This window comes from Solenopsis invicta, chromosome 4, assembly GCF_016802725.1.
Source record: "Solenopsis invicta isolate M01_SB chromosome 4, UNIL_Sinv_3.0, whole genome shotgun sequence".
Classification (NCBI taxonomy): domain Eukaryota; kingdom Metazoa; phylum Arthropoda; class Insecta; order Hymenoptera; family Formicidae; genus Solenopsis; species Solenopsis invicta.
The window spans coordinates 6,443,399-6,460,425 of NC_052667.1; the positions used below are offsets into that span (position 1 = coordinate 6,443,399).

The 17,027-nt window shown below is 40.8% G+C and overlaps 1 protein-coding gene and 1 long non-coding RNA gene across 4 annotated transcripts in view; one reads left to right on the forward strand and one right to left on the reverse strand.

Annotated features, from left to right (window-relative positions):
* The window catches only part of LOC105196259, a 155,190-nt gene that overhangs the window by 77,000 nt on the left and 61,163 nt on the right, over positions 1-17,027 (forward strand). For all 3 annotated transcript variants that reach the window (XM_026136895.2, XM_039448590.1, XM_039448591.1), the window contains 10 exons: positions 893-1,027; positions 2,073-2,231; positions 6,210-6,380; positions 6,548-6,773; positions 6,976-7,277; positions 8,976-9,200; positions 9,274-9,447; positions 9,581-9,742; positions 9,834-10,076; positions 10,190-10,420. In XM_026136895.2, coding sequence (XP_025992680.2) covers positions 893-1,027; positions 2,073-2,231; positions 6,210-6,380; positions 6,548-6,773; positions 6,976-7,277; positions 8,976-9,200; positions 9,274-9,447; positions 9,581-9,742; positions 9,834-10,076; positions 10,190-10,420 — 2,028 coding nt within the window. The remainder of the gene's footprint in view (positions 1-892; positions 1,028-2,072; positions 2,232-6,209; positions 6,381-6,547; positions 6,774-6,975; positions 7,278-8,975; positions 9,201-9,273; positions 9,448-9,580; positions 9,743-9,833; positions 10,077-10,189; positions 10,421-17,027) is intronic.
* LOC120356757 overlaps positions 4,967-17,027 on the reverse strand; it is a 79,662-nt gene continuing 67,601 nt past the window's right edge. Inside the window, exon 4 of the long non-coding RNA XR_003268916.2 lies at positions 4,967-5,632. This is a non-coding gene — a long non-coding RNA (uncharacterized LOC120356757). The remainder of the gene's footprint in view (positions 5,633-17,027) is intronic.

A 17,027-nucleotide genomic window follows, 5' to 3' on the forward strand; every position in this document is an offset into this window, starting at 1 on the left:
AATGGTTTTGAAGACGAAATTTTTTTTGTTTCCTGAAAATTCAACTTTTTAGACTTGTCTGGTTTCTGCAGGAAACCCTTCAATTGCGTACTTATAGTGTCAATAATTCTTAGGAAATAACTTTAAAGCTCGCAATATCTTGGAAAGCTTCGAGACATTTTAACGGGTGAGGAAATATACCATCTTAGCCATGTCGGCCTCTCGCGTGGCTGACGTGAGATATCGACGTGACGAACCGAATCTCTCATCTCGTTGCTGAAATTTGCTCGTTGCCAAGTAACCTTGTCCGTTTCGTTAACTTCGTTAAAGTATGCAGCGGCGGAGCAGATGCTGCGCGCCATCATTACTCTTATTTTCCCCGCCATCGTACTTCATCCTCATTAACTCGTTCTTTACGTAGCATAAGGTACGGTTAACGGCCGTTGGAATTAAAAACGCGATGGGTAGCGCGGTACTCGCGTAAAAATGTATATTCGCGGAGAGATCGCTCCGAAGTTTTTCGCAAATTGATAGACATTACGGAATTTATTTGTCTTTCTTCACTTCTAAAAGCAGCAGCTAATAAAGATGAAATCCTGCCGCGACGTGTAATTAAAGCAAGCAAATCAGGTTAAATTTATATACTGACGCGCTGCTGTAATAAAATGATTAAAAACCGACGATGAAAATTAAAATTAAGAGGAAGGAAAGGGTTTTTGTTTCTCTCCGTATTTTCTTCTCTAATTCTCATTATTGAACCGCAATATATAGGTAAATTTAGTGAAAACACGGGATCCTCTGGGAGTTTGGATTCCATTATCGCCCGAATGTTCCAGGAGGGACGCGATATTCGATAATATTATTAAAAGCTTTATGATGAAGGGCGGGACTTTAAAATGCTTTTCGTTCGCAGTTGAATACGGAATGGGCTCAAGTTGAAGTGATAAATCTCATCAACGATGGCAGCGGTCTTGGATTCGGCATCATCGGCGGGCGTAGCACCGGCGTCGTCGTCAAAACCATTCTTCCAGGAGGCGTTGCCGATCGCGTAAGTAAACCGGAAGTTAAATATTCTATTTGGAAAAAATTTCCGTTTGAAAAATTATTTCCTACTCCAAAGAAAAGTTATGTTTAAATCGATAAAATCGTTTCTTTATCGTTTCTCGGTTTTTTTTTTAATTGAAGTAAAAATAGAAATTTATTTATTAGAAATGACGTTAGTCTTATTTTAAAGAAAATTAATTATTTGTTGAATTTAAATAATAATTCTTTAATTCCGAAAAAATACTGACAGAATTGTAAGAAACAATTTGGTTGTTCCGATTTTAAAAATAAATTTCTTTCATTTAAATAAAGATTTGCGTTGCACAGCCAATCTATTTCTTTAATTCTAATTAGAGGAATAATTGAAATATTTGTTCAAATCAAAGAAACTGCTCCTGTAATCATTTAGCAATGCAATAAATTCTTTTTTATTCGAGAAAACTTTTCTCTGGGTGCTTTGTTTGGAATAAATATTCTCCGTTTCTTCGGAAGCACCTGAATTCTCTGAATTCTTTATAGAAATTAATTTCTTCAAGTATTTTTAGAAACATCCACGCGATATAATAATTGTCCGTAATTATACGCTTCCGCTTATTCGCACGTGCAGTATTATTAACATGAATTATATCACCTCCGATAAACTCGATATATTACTTTTATCATTAGACTTGACTCTTAACAAGTAAATCTCGTCGTTAATCATAGGTTTAACTTCTGATAAGCTGCTCACTTAATCATACGGTCGCGTGTGCCTCTTATTCTTCTCCTCCCTCGAACTTTCGCGCTTTATTATAACTCGCACGCGGGAGGTCTGTAACACGCGCGCACGACACGGAGTATTAATCCCCTGTCGGTGAGAGTTAGATCCGATCTTTACATCGAACGTGCATCATTCCCCGATCGAACTGTTTGGCAAGTGGACGGGGGAGCGAGACGAGAAGCGCGCGACAGACGGCGAGAATGATCGTCATCGCGGCGCCGACATTTGCCCTCCGGGCCAGCAGCAGCTGCGGAAATTAAACGCCTCTCCTCGCATTGTGTGCCTGCAGGATAATCGACTCCAGAGCGGGGACCACATATTGCAGATCGGCGATGTCAATCTCCGTGGGATGGGAAGCGAACAAGTTGCCGCGGTTTTACGGCAATCGGGCACCCACGTGCGGCTGGTCGTCGCGCGACCTGTGGAGCCAACTTCTCCGGATTATCAGGTATCTTCACTTCCGCAATTCCGCGATCGCGATTAATTACGGCCGATATACCGCTTTGCCCTTTATTTGTTCCGCGCAAACGTAAGGGCAAGTGTAGGTTGCGGGATTGCTTCAATAATAAGCCAATTACAGTGCCTTTAATGAGCTCTCTCCCGTTTGCTGTCTCTTTCCTTCGACATTCAGAAATACAACTAATTAGAACACGTCGTAACCGGCGGCAATTAAAATTTTAAATGTAGTATTACTTCATTTCATTTTTTTTTTTTGTTACACCTGTTTCAACGATGCATAGGCCATTTCTCAGAATATTTACTCAGGAAAATTACAGATTGTTCTATATTGCATTTGAAAGAAATGGAAAAAAAATTAACGACGATTTTCTGTCTGAATAAAAATTATTTCAATAAGAAGTAGACGCGTGCTCCAATGAAAATATAATAATGGAATAATGAAAAAAATCTAAATTTTTTTTATACAAGTACTTTAAATGTTCAAAATGTTTTATGTAAAAGTTTCATTGCGATGCCGAGATCAGTTCTGTAAAATAAACAAAATTTATTTATTTATTTCTAAAATAGCTAAAGACAATAAAACTTTGTACAAATCTTGAATACTTAAAGTACTTGTACAAAAAAAATTGAGATTTTTCTCAATGTTGTAAAAAATAATTTATCTTTTAATAACAAATAGAATAAATAAACTATAAAAATATATTGTTGCAATAAATAAAAATATAATGTTATTTACAAAACTTTCAAACATAGTAAATATATAATTTATTTGAAATGTTAATATTAAACACATTTCATCCTTAGTTAATAACGATAAATTTTTATATTTCTCTTGGAAAAGAAAAAACAAAATATTTCCTGCCTTCTAGTTTATTTTGCGTTCGATAAGTAGTATTTTCTCTCCGTGTCTCTAGCGGCGCGCTTGTTATTCGCTGGCAATTTCAAATACACTCTGAAAACAAGCTGTAATTCTTTTTCCGTAAGAATCGCAGAAGGAGAGCGAGCGATAATGGTTTCAAACTCGGTCCATTTGTCTGGCACGCGGATTAAATTAGAACGCGAAGCGTGTCCGCGTTCCACGGGGGTACGTTATTTAAAGTAGCCGAGTTAGGTGCGCGCCGCGCCGTTTAGATTCCGATGCGAGGGCTTAGGATGTGTCCGTCGGGTTTGGGGATTGATGGTACGGGCTTACGGCGCGCGTACATCATTGTCGGCGGCGTTCTCATTGACTATCCGCGAACCGGGGAGCTTCACGCACGAAATTCCGCCGAACTGCGAGCCATTAGGACGATACATTACTGATCTGTCGACTGCAACGCGATCGATATCGCCGGGCGATCCCGCAGCCCGCGAGAGTGTGACCCGCGATTCCGCTGAAAGTTCCAAAGTGAAACGACGGGTGCTGAGCGAGTCAAGACGAGCGCCTGCCGCGATTCGCGAGGCAATTATACGGGCCGCGGTGACCGAGGACCGACTGTGATTCGGGGGATCATGAATAATGCACGAGGCATTTCGCGAGACGTCGCGGTTTCATTATAGAGAAGAATGGACTCCGGAATCTCATATGCTCGAAATCGCGGAAGATGAGAATTACCTCGCCAACGCCGCCGGATTAAAGTTGAGGACCCGGCGACGCAGCAACCGCAATCGAGTCGAGTTTATCTTTCGCTACGAATGAGCTGTTCGTCCGCGCGTTTCGGCGAGAAGGGAGGCGGCGCAAATAAAAGGGGCGCGCGTTAAAAGCAAAATGGCGAAACGAATATATTCGCGGGCTTCAATAAATTACCTTTCGGACACCGTTGTCCGGCCTCTGTAATAATTCAAACGTTGAAACGTGGACACGCACGCGGAAACAAAGTATCTTCATTATTTGGCGAGGTCAAGTTGGGGAAAGTTGCTGAATTGCGTACCGCGGTCTCCCAAAGCGTACCTACTCAATATTTTACATTTCTGCTTCGTATAAGCAACATTCGGTGAGAAAAATAAAAGTAAATAAGAAATCAGTAATATAGAAACATTTAACAGGTTTCATTTTTGTTTTGCGCACGCTATCGGCATTTCAGAAAATCAAGTACATCTGATGTAAATTTTTCATCGACTTATATAGCTGATAATAACGTAATTATGCAATTTTATTTTGAATTGTTTTATTTTCATATAAAAGAAGAGTATTTTATATTCATTGTATATACATATTTACAATTACTATAAAAATTAAATCAATATTAATTACTATAAAAATTAAATCAATATAAACTCTATCAAGTTTCCTAATTCGTACCATAAAAAATTTTACTAATGATACTAAGAGAGAGTAAGATTGATAAAAATGATAATAGTAAAACTAACAATAGCTACACGAAAAAAAAAACATTTTGCTGAAATATAGATTTGAAAATAATTATGTTGAACTATTAAAAAACTTGTATTTTTTAAGTTGGATGTTAAAATATTAAAACTTTTTGCAGCAGTGACCTCACGCTTGAATGTTTTACATAATAATTTCGATAGTTCAAGAATAAAATTATTTTCTGATCCAGCCAAATTTTTAGATACTACAGTAAAATTACTCTTTTCGTATGTGAATAAAAATATGTCAATGCGAAAAAAAATTCAAGCCAATTTTATTTCAGTGTCCTTAACTTTTCGTTATTGTTATTTATTAAATATTAAATGTTTGATCGCTTTTTCGATCAATTATTCATAAAATGAAATATTAGTTAATGGTTTCTTTTATTTTTAATTACTTTAATTCATAAATTCGATATTTTCGAAGCATGATATGATTTAGAGGATCGCTTTAAGCAATCGGGTTCTTAAACGCCTTTCGCAGCACAAAACTTCAAAATAATAAATTAATTTGAAAGGTATAACATGTAATATTAGATGATATCGCGTTACAATTTTGAACTTTGTATCCATAATAGCAGCAAATATATGAAATATAATAAAAAATATCTTAAATGTATTTGGCAATTCTCCCCTAAATGCATAAAAATGTCACAAAGAAAGAGAGACATTGAAGCGCACTCGACTTTTCTGTAACGTAACCGGAAAGCGGATCTCTCCGGTTTTCCCTCCGTAGGCTTTCAATTTTTATCGCGTTTGATCGATATTTATATTCCAGCTCCGCGTATAATTCCGGCCGTCGTTTCTCGCGCGAATATTAAACAGCCGTCAACCCGACTCTGCCAGCACAGCCGCGGAACACGAATCCTTCCGTTGAAATTTTTTTTTTTTATTATTTCCGAAAGGGTTGTAACAAACTGTCCCCCGCTGCTTGTCGACTTGTAAATATCACTTGTTGAGGTCCGGTAAAATTCCCTCGAGAACTGTCACCACGATTGCTGCGAGCCGGATGCAAAATCCACCTGACATAATCTCTGACATCTGTAAAAGTAAAAATAAAAAGGATGGAGCATAAAAAATAATGCTTCGCAAGCCGGCGCAGCGGCGCGCTTCGAGCGCGACCCTTTTAATTTTCAATCGGCCGTAAAAATCGTCGGAGAGGATATTTTTTTTCAACGGCAAGTATTGTACTCTTTTTATTTTTATTTCTTTTTTTTTCATTTATTTATTTATTTGTTCTTCTCGATGAGATTTGCTTTCACCTGCAAGAACAAAGTAAACACAATTGGTACACACCGCTCGGCGCGACCGCGTGCAGGGTTGAATCGCGCGTAATTGTTATTCCGTGCACAATCCGCCGTAATCTCCGCGAGAAATTCTACGAGGCTCGTCGGGAAAACCGCGCGGCGGTGGCGGCGGCGGTGGCGCGGTTAACATTTTTATTTACTCGGATAGAATTGAAATTTCCACGCGGTTGGAAATTCAAAATCCCGGAAAACACGCTCGTTGCGCGGCATAGAAACGCGCGCTCGACTCTATAAATCCGGGGAGGAGAGACGTAGCGGGTAGACGGTGTCGGGACGCATAAAATTTCACGTTTTACCCGGGGTACTTTCAGGCTCTCGGAAGTCACGCCCCGATCGTACCTACGAAAATCCTCGGGGATCCGGACGAGCTGGACAGACATCTGGTGCACAGCGTACCGGAGAGCTACAACGTGCGGAGGGGCGATACCGGCTACGACAACAACGGTTACATGTACTCGCAGGAGTCCGACATTGAAATGCACGTGAGTTGCCGCGCCGGTGACGGCGCGTATATCGTATCTCTTTTCACGACGCGGCCCACTTTTTTCACCCCCTCCCCGCACCTCCCTGCCCGTTCCGCTTTTCGCGCCTATGTCGTGTCCCCGTCATCGAAGAACCGCGACACGGAAAATTGTTTCTCTCCCTTCAGGCAAGACCCGGTCTCATCATGGACGTGGTACGCAACCCAATGCCAATTGGAGCGATGCCAGTTATACCGGCGGTGCCACTTCCGGTGCAGCTCCAGGATCTCCCGGTCCTCACCATGGAGCCCCTCGACATTAATTCACTGCCAGAGATGGAGCGCTTCGAGGTCGATCTCACGAAGGACGCTTACGGCCTCGGGATCACTATCGCTGGATACGTTTGCGAGAAAGGTAATGGTAGCCGGACGTCACGAACGGAGGAAACGTCCATCCAGTGCTTTTTTGACGTTTTGAAAGCATGCCAGAGATAGTTGCGAAGAATTGTGTATTCCAAGTACGCGAGCGAGTCGCAATGCCGTGTTATCGATGCAGGCAAATTCGCTCGGGTGACACACTCTTAGGGAAGATGAAAACCTTCGATTCTCTCTTGCAGAGGAGCTCTCTGGGATCTTCGTTAAGAGCATTAGCGAGGGTAGCGCGGCCGACTTGAGCAATAAGATCCAGATTAACGACCGTATAGTGGAGGTTGACGGACATTCCCTGCAGGGCTACACTAATCACGAGGCCGTTGAAGTGTTAAGGCGTACCGGGCAAACGGTTACCCTCTGCTTGGAGCGATACCTTCGCGGGCCAAAGTTCGAGCAGCTTCAGCAGGCGATCGCCGCGAGCGAGTTGAGATTACCTCAGCCGAGTTCACCATCGATAACGAGCCTACCTAGTTTCCCCATGAGCGCGGTACGTTTAATTAACAATTTGCCATAGCTTAACGAAAAAAAAGGGACAAAGTATACACTTTGCCCTTAATTAATTAAATATTGCTTCGCCACTGTGTGCCGTTTTATTGTACGTTTACTCAAATTTAGCTTTTCATCTGACTCAGCGTATCGGAAATTTCCCAATTATAAACTTCAAAATTATATATTTTAATTATATTTGCGCGTTATTGAAATTATTAATTATATCGTGAATATAAAATTTTAAAGACCTAAAAGTGCCATTCACCTCTTTCCGACGTTGAATGCGGTCAAGTTGACGCTACAGATGTTTTGAAGCATTCTTCGATTGATTAATTAGTGAAATTCTTTGTATTGATTATACAATCGAGTGCTCTGAAGCATTTGTATCGTTAAATTGACCGCGCCCGTTAACATTATTCTGAATGTAAATTCGCTCAAATAATTGAGAATTTGTTTTACACTTTTTTTTTGTCTACTTTATGGGTTGCGTAAAGTGGTAAAATAATTGAACTAACACTATTTTGATACAAGACACGCGGCAACGAAAAATATATTTATTTAAGTAAATGAGTTTTAATGTTGATTGATGCTTTACGTTGTATTTCACATTTTGTTTACTCATTTTCGATTTTTAACAACGTTCGTGAAAATATCGCGACGATTCACGTGTACATCATTCAGTATATATTTAATTGTGAAAAATAAATGATTTTCATTGTTTAACAATCTTATTTGTTAAATACAATATTATTTTAATCCGTTAAGTTCCAAGAGACCCCTACGGGCTTTTTTATTTTAAATCCTTGTAATTTGAATCCTAATCAACATTTTTTAACGGTAATTAATATCTGCGTGGGAGTAAAAAGAGTTGCACTTTTTGCTTTAGTCGACGACGAGATGGAATATCCGAGAAAAAAAAAGATATAAAATTGAAAGTAGAGGTAAAAAAAAGTAAATGACTTCGGCCTTTTTATTAATAAGTATTCAACTAATAAATGATCTCGAAAACTGTCCTTTTAAGTAGAATAAATCGATACAGTTATTATTAGATACTTGAATACTTACTTCTTTTACCATTACTTTTAACTTTTATATCTTTTTTTATCAGATTTTTCTCAAAATTATCTTCTGACAGATCCTTATTTTCGCTGCCACAGTCACAAATATTATCACAAGCTTTACTTAATGTTGCTAAAATAGCTCTTTTGTTGGTTTTTTTCTGATTTAATTTTTGTAACATTTCTCTATATTAAATAATTTATATATTAAATAATATATTTTATATTAAATAATATAATACTATTTTATATTAAATAATAATCTATATATCTAAATAATACTAAAAAACTTATTAATTTATAAAAACAACCCATTCAAATTACAAAATATAATTAATAAATGTGAATGAATATTCACCTAGGCAAGCTTGAAATAACACAGGCCATAAAGAACATAGTACAGTTGTAATATAACTGTAGATAGATTAAAGAAAATAATTAGATTTGCAAGCTCCTAGGCAGTTTATTTAATAGCAAATATTTACTATTATATTTAATAGCAAATATTTACTATATATAAATACTTGAATAATTGGTGCTTGGATGGAAATTCACCCACAACACTCCAGGGAGTTAATATATTAATATGCGCGTTATTGAATGTATTCAATTATTGAATCTACATTTTTTTGCTCCAGGATGGAGAGACCACTACTGAAATAGAACCCGAAGGTGAATCTCACACCACCGTGGACAGCGCAGTTCTGCAGGAAGGGGAACGTTTAAGAGCGTCTGACGAGCGGGACGAAGCGACCAACGTTGAAGCTCTGCTGAGCGATCCGTCGAGCGAGCTCACACCTCAAATTCGCACGGCGATCAAAGCGAAATGGCAAAAGATCGTTGGACCCGATACCGAGATAGTGGTATGTATCGCAATCTTGTATAAGAACACGCAGCGAAAGAATGCCACGTTCATTTCTTTTTTTTTACGAATAGGTCGCCCAGCTGAAGAAGTTCGCTGAAGGTAGCGGTCTCGGGATTAGCTTAGAGGGAACGGTTGACGTGGAGAACGGCCAGGAAGTAAGGCCTCATCACTACATACGTTCGATCTTACCGGAAGGCCCTGTCGGACAGAACGGCACGCTGCGCTCCGGCGATGAGCTACTAGAGGTTATCGAATTTTCATATTTTTTTGAACCAAGTTCTAAGTCTCCATAGTATCTTTCTCACTTCAAAAGTGCTCGATAAAACTCTCTATTCTCGCGAGCAACTTGTCTGAAATCGATACCATGCTCTCTTGAAGGTAAACGGCTATCGTTTATTGGGCATCAATCATATGGAAGTGGTTAGCGTGCTGAAAGAGTTGCCTATACACGTTCGCATGGTTTGCGGAAGAAACATCGCCTCGCAGGATCCACTTTGTCCCATTGACACCGCTCAACATCAGGCCGCTTTCCAGACTAGAGTGAGTATAGGAGAAGTGGCCGCGACGTAGCGTTATCTGACGCTCGAGTCGCGCTTTAAGAACTACCGCGAAAATCTATGTTATCTCGTAGAGCATCCTCGGTGGGTCTCTGCAAAACTTATTGCCCACGATGGATCGCCTTGTGAAAGCAAAGTCGGACGGTTCCTTGGCTTCAACGACGACCACGGCCACGGTGACCGACGCGAGTCTGAATAAAATGAAGTCGCGCTCGTTGGAACCGCTAACCGGTCTGGCGATGTGGAGTTCCGAACCGCAAATTATCGAATTGGTTAAAGGAGAGAGGGGCCTTGGGTTCTCCATTTTGGATTATCAGGTGCGAACGTCTTTTTCCGTAGTACGCGGTGGTACCTCGCGATCTCGATGAAAATCTGCAATGATAATCTGTTCGACCTGTTTTCTTTTTTTCCCGCTCGTCTACGCTTTTAGGATCCAATGAACCCCAACGAAACTGTGATAGTAATACGATCGCTCGTGCCCGGCGGGGTGGCACAGGTCGACGGGCAGTTAATACCGGGCGATCGGCTTCTGTTTGTGAATGACATCGGATTAGAGAATGCAACACTGGACCAGGCCGTGCAGGCCCTCAAAGGCGCCCCAAAGGGGACCGTACGCATCGGCGTGGCCAAGCCGCTGCCAATACCAGACAGTATTGTCCAGGTGAGCGATCAGGACGATCGGATCGAGGCTACAAGAGACAGAGACACCCAGGCGGCAATCGCTTCGTCGATCGTGGATAGCCACAAACAGAGACGGGAGTATTTCCGCGAGCGTAAGATTAACGTGACTGAGCCGCTGCATATGGATTTGATCGAGGGTTTGAAGCATCAGCACAACCTCGTCAAATCTGAGAGTTTTTAATTAGGTCACTTCGATCGGAGCGGTAGACTCAAGGCTCTTGCCTCTGCTAAATTTCACCGCGGTTCGCGTGTGTCTTCGAGACGGTCGACATGCACAACCGAACTAACGCGCAATCGAATTATTTGCGGTTCAGCTAACCGTATTCGATCACTGCGCTCGCGCAAATCACGAGCTGATTTAACATTCACTCGTTAATTAAACAGAACGTGCGCACGAATCTAAATGCATATTTTTCTAACGAGATTCCGTCCATAAAAGTGAAGTAACCGTCCCTGCATTTCATACATATATACTAAACACGACATCCATACATTTGTGAGTGTCGTCGAATAATACGAGCATGAAAACATTGTGTTCCATTTTGTGTGTGTTAGAGATCATAAAAATTTATCAAATTGTCTGTCAGTCTTTTTGTATGTTGTTTCCCCCCTTTTTTTTATCACGCGCACGCACAACTTCGTCGTTTGGTGAAATTGGCAGAGTGAATTTTGAAGAAAATAATTGGCACAATGTTAAAGGATACTTTAATACTTGCCATTTTCGTGCGACTGTTTTACAAGACACCAAAGCATAAATTTAGCACATTTACATGGAATAATAAAGTATCGGATCGTGTTGGAATTTTTTAGAGCTATGGTAATTCGCAAAATGTTTTTACTTGTAAGCCTGCATGCGACGTAGTTCATTTGTGTTAAGTCCGTTGTCATCTCATATGTAAACTAAGTACATTTTATACTTTTACGTTACCTTTTCCTTTTTAGATATTATTGCAAATAGTATTTATATACGCGCAATGACTGATTTTTCTTTTTTACATCATTTGTACACAGCCTTTTGTATTCATTTTTAGCGAATTGCGAATTTATGCGAAGCGTATTTATGATTTATTTCGATTACGTTGTTATCGATATATATATAATTGTTGTGGAAAACAATATTATCCTGTCGAATTTTTGAAGACATCTCAATATTCACCCACGGCAATGCACCCGGACGCGTTCAATGTGCTTTGCATCTCGAACTGTGTTGATTTGTATGTTTCACAGGTTGATCATTTTCTATTGTACATTTCCCGCCACCATTACCATTAAGTTTTTTATATTCTACAATTACGGCATACCGCAAAAGGCGTATTGTTTCGACAATCGCGTAAAAGACTACTTATCGCATCGTGCGATAACTGTGTTGGCAGCTACATCCCGTTTCACAAGAATCTTCGCAAGTATTTTATCGATAGGTGCTATATAGTTTGACACTGAGCGTGTCTACTTGCGAAAGAATCGAGATAGATTAAACGTAACGAAGTTATAAAAAAAAAAAAAAAAAGTTGACATATCTTGACCGGTGGATAAGTCAAACAAAGATGCAATTTAAACGTGAAATAAAATTTTACGGTATGCATGCACACCGATAGAGTATGTGTTATTTTATTTCATTTCGTTATCTCCACATCACCATCCCCGTTCTCCGTCCACATTCCGGTTCTTTATGCGTTCGTCACACCTGTGCTTGTTACGCCATGATTTAATCGTTTGCTTTTCATTTTCAGCTCGTTTACCCGCGCGGTACACACTCTTCATTTCTAATAGTATATTTGTCTACTTTAATACATTGTATTATACCTGTATGTAGTTCTTCCGTGCCGCGCGTTTTCGTACCGTTGCAACCGGAACATCCATAAAGAACGGCCAATAGGAACGGCGAAGCCGTGATATACTTTACGAGGCCGGCCCTCGGCGTTATTTCGGGGGCGCGGCCCGAGGCGTTTTTTTGAATGATTTATGCGATACCTTCGGACGAGATATACCAGCCGACCGACCGACGTATTTTTTGACGGGCAAAACCTTTTCCTCCCGCTTGGTTTCATTCGACTCCCGACCGAGAGGGAATCACGCGCCTCTCTCTCCCTCGGGATGCGGCCCACGTCGTGGGATTAAGTGAGCTTCATCGCGAGGTTTAAGCACTCGCCTCTCGCACGGAGAGAAAATAAAGCCAACGGGAGATATCCAATTCTGAAAATCCCTTCGCGCGTGATTCGTTCACCGAATCGCGGAGCGGGATTTGAATTGTGTTAAAGTGTGTTAAAGTGATAAAAATTGCGGTAATACGTATTGTATATATTCCGTATTTTCATGTAGAGAGGGAACGCTCGACGTCTGATAGAAGTTGTCGAAAGTATCTTTTAAACCAGAATTGCAATTTTTTACGTTTGCGAAAAGCAGTGTGCTGATTATGCCTCTCTTAGGTTCTAGAATTTTGTCAATTACGTACGCATCCTTCGGTGCGATTATTGATTGTCTCTCTGTAATCTCGACGTGAGAAACCGATTGAAAGAAGGATCTCGAAAGGATCCACGCAACATTAATATTTTTTATAAATCATAGATCGTCTCGAACGAATCGGTTCATTTTGACCAGCAACCGATAATCCTATGCTCTGCTCCTATACACTAATACAATTTCGTCATGATATCTCAATGAACTTTCTGATGAGTCTTGGTACCTCTTTGCGGTGGTCAGGAGAAAGAGAAAACAGGGGAGAAAAGAGTGGAAGGTCGGACGTTTGGCGAACGTGAGAAGTGTACGAATAATCTTTCGGCGCTGCGTATGGTCGGTGCCGAAAAAGAGATGGAGAGACGCGCTAAAAATGCGGCGTACCAAAAAATAAAAAGAGAGAGAGAGAAAGAGAGAAAGAATGAGATAGAGTCGGGTGGGTGCGAAAGAGAGATTTTTCGGTAATAGCGTTCGGTGTTTACCGCGCGGATGGGGTTTATATTGCCGACCATCAGAGAACTAAGTAAGTACAGAACAAAACGATTGTAATAGTGAATGAAAGTTGCCTGGTAGAGTAGCTGAACAAAACAACTTTATTGCATTTCGACTGACTTCTCTCACATACTTCCAAAATTCTTTCGAACTCACGAACACACACGATCGTACTAGTGATCTTTGTTTAGCAAGTTGCAAGTTCGTTTTGAGGAATTATGATTTCTTTGCAGTATGTTACATTTGCCATTTGTCTCTTTGTAGTCGGGTACGAGAGAGAGAGAGAGAGAGAGAGAAAGTGCGTGAAAGACATAGATGAAGTAGTTCTTTCTTTCAAATAGCTGACATTCGAGGCAAGCGAATAGCAAAATATGCGAAATATGAGTGGGAGAGTGAGAGAGTGAGAAGTTATTAAAAAATATATATATAAAATGAAAGGAAAAGAGAAGTAGAGGTAGAGAGCGAATGAGAGAGAGATTGAAACGAAAGGGACCGGCGTGAAAGGGAAAGCGCGAGAGAACGAGTGATTCGTGCCGGCGGCAAAGTAGCCCGTGTGAGAGAACGAACGTAAGAAAAAAAAAAAAGAGACGAAAGAGTGGAAAAGAGGGGAAAAGCAAAGACAATGCGAAATATCGTGAGAACGTTGTAAACGAGGCAAGTAAAAGATCAAGTACAAGTTGAACGATATTAAGTCTCTCGTTAATTGATTTTTTTTCTCTTTTTTTTTCTTCTTTTCTGATTGTGTCGCAATTTTTCCTTTCGCTGTCTCACAAGATCTCTTTAAACGACCTTTAAGTTTCCATTTTTTTTTTTCTCCAAGCGATCTCTCAAGCAAGCTCGTATGTCAAACTTTTCGCCTTTTTGTAGAGCTCTACTACCATTCCACTACTGTCTACTACTCACTGGCACCTTTCTTCACTATTATCAAGAGGCGCTCGTGTGGGGATCGATACGTACGTTTACTACTTACTCGCAACCTGTTTATACCTGAACTCTTCCGACCGCCTTCCCGATAGAGTCGAAGTACTTCGAACGGGCGAAACGGATGGTACACATAAGCCTCGATGGCAGCCGCTGGGATATCTGAGCCGCAAGTTACGTAATAAATCGATTCTCCTCCAGGCTTCCTTATTTCTTCACCGCTTAAGAACGTGAAGCTCTTGTTATTATCTTCAAAAGCCCGACAGTCTCGGAGGCACGCGAGAGTATCACAATTTATCAATCCTTATTGCTGTCGTTTATTGAACCATCGTTACCTGTTTACCACACACACGCGACATTGCTGTTGTCATTTTCTGTCCTTGTATGATTCTGTTCACCGTTTTTCCGTTGCGCCATTGTCATTTTCTTTTATCGTTTATAACGTGTCGGTGTGTCGCTGTCGTTTACCGCTGTCTCTGTGTTGTTACTCTCTACCACCACCAACAACCACCACCATCACCACCACCACCGTCACACCCCCGTTCCACGCTGTGTGCCTAGGCGCCTTATTACGAGCTTCATTTGCGCAACTGCATAAAACGCGGGGGGATTCTCTTCGCGATCCGCACGTGTATCCGCATAAAAGTTTTCTTACAACTACCAAGAGCAACGGGATAACCCATGGGAGAAAAAGAGAGAGACAGTTTTTCCGCTGACGCGCGCGGCTGAATGCAACTTTGGGGTGGCCTCAGGGTGGGAGGGTGCACGACAAGTTTTCCTTTATTTCCCCCCTTACCCCTGTACGGTATTTTCGTTCGTTCGGATTTACTTGATAGTCACAGTCGCTACTTCTGCAAATGCTTACTAGAATGGCAATCCGCACATTAAGGGAAAGTTGCTGAACGTGTACCGGTCTCCTGAAGCATACCCATTCGGTATTTTACATTTTTATTTCATGTAAGAAGCATTTAACGATAAAAATAAAAGGGAAATAAAATTTTACGAATTTCATTTCGTTTTCTGTACGCTGTCAGGATTTTAGAAAATCAGATAACATCTGATGTGCATTTTTCATTAATTTATGTAGCTGATAATAACGTAATTACGCAATTTTTTGAATTGTTATATTTTTATAAAAGAAATCTTGTGCAACATTTTGTTCGTAACATCAACGATTTTACTATAAAGAAATGATACTAATATAAGATTTGACAAGTGATAATAGTAAAACTAACAATTGCTAAGTCAATTTAAAAATAAATTCGAGCCAGTTTTATTTCGGTATTCTTTCCTCTTCTTTATCGTGATTTATCAATTACTGAATATTTGATCGCTCTTTCGATAAGTTAATTAATAAAATAAATTTCAGTTAATAGTTCCTTACATTTTTAATTACTTTAATTTATAAATTCGACATTTTTGGAGACGATACGATTTAGGAGACCACGGGTTCGCTTTAGGCAACCGATTTCTAAATCACACCTTTCGCAGCATGTTACAAAGAAGCTTATAACAAATTGACTTGTTACTACTGAAAGGTTCAATGTGCAATAATAGATGGCTGCAAGATTGAGCTACAATTTCGAACTTTGCGTCCAAACAGCAAGTGCGTGAGATATATATATAAATAAAAGTTTAAAAGTACGTAGTTGGCAACTCTCCCCTGGTGAAAAGAATGAAACGAACGAGTGCCTCCCTATAGATCTGTCTGTCGCGTGTTGCAGCATGCTCGCAACATCTCGCTTCGCGCAGTCTAAATATTAAATGCAATTAATTCTAACGGAATCGCGCGAATTGCTGTAATAAATGTCGCGCGGTCGTAGTTTACAGTTGACAGACTACCCAAACGTTCGCGGAAAGCGTCCCGCAAAGCTTTCCCGCTACATTAACCGTCGTGGGATCCATGCACATCCGTTCCAAAGGAATTAATGCCCGCTGTATGTGAAGCGCGAGGAGCGTCTCGTCTCTCGGAAATTTCATCTCTGTGCGACTCAACGGCGCGTAAAAAAAAACAACAAAAAAAAAAAAACAAGAGTAACTCTGCGTAAAGCAACAATTGGACGACGATCGATTGATTCGAATCTCCAAAGGCGAAGCGTTCGAGTCGCAATAATTATCGTTATTATTCGCGCTAAAGACGCTTCGAGAATGACGCTCGTGACGCATGTAACGAGTCTCGGCGCGCATAAAGCGCTCCGCGTTTGCACGGAAGTGCGTGTTACATTTCCCGAAAGCTTCGTCGGCGCACTCGTATCTTTCTCCGATTTCTAAGGAAACTCCGGTGAGAGAGGAGGAGATATTTGCGGAAAACGTCTCGCGCCTCTTTCTCGTTAAAGCCCCACGACGATTACGCGCAGACACGATTCTTTGCACGTTCACCGAGCCGTATGGCGGTACAATTATTACGTAAGTCGTTTGTTTTTATCGGGACACCTGCGCCAGGTGCATTTGTCATAACGCGGCGCACCTCCCCGCCACCTCCGGCGCTCTATCTCTTCGCGCGCTGTTATTCTCATTACCGCGCGAGAAAAATTCCGCCGGCTATTTCTTACGAGCAGCACGACTCGGTCGAGCTGGGAAAACGAGGCTCGGCTTAACCGCGAGATTTATCGGGTACCGCCGTATTTTCCTTCTGCAACGCGAAGTCGACGCTTATATTTCCGCGAAAGATGGAAAAGTCTTTCTCCACGCCTGTTGATGTTAAATGTTTCGTTGGAATA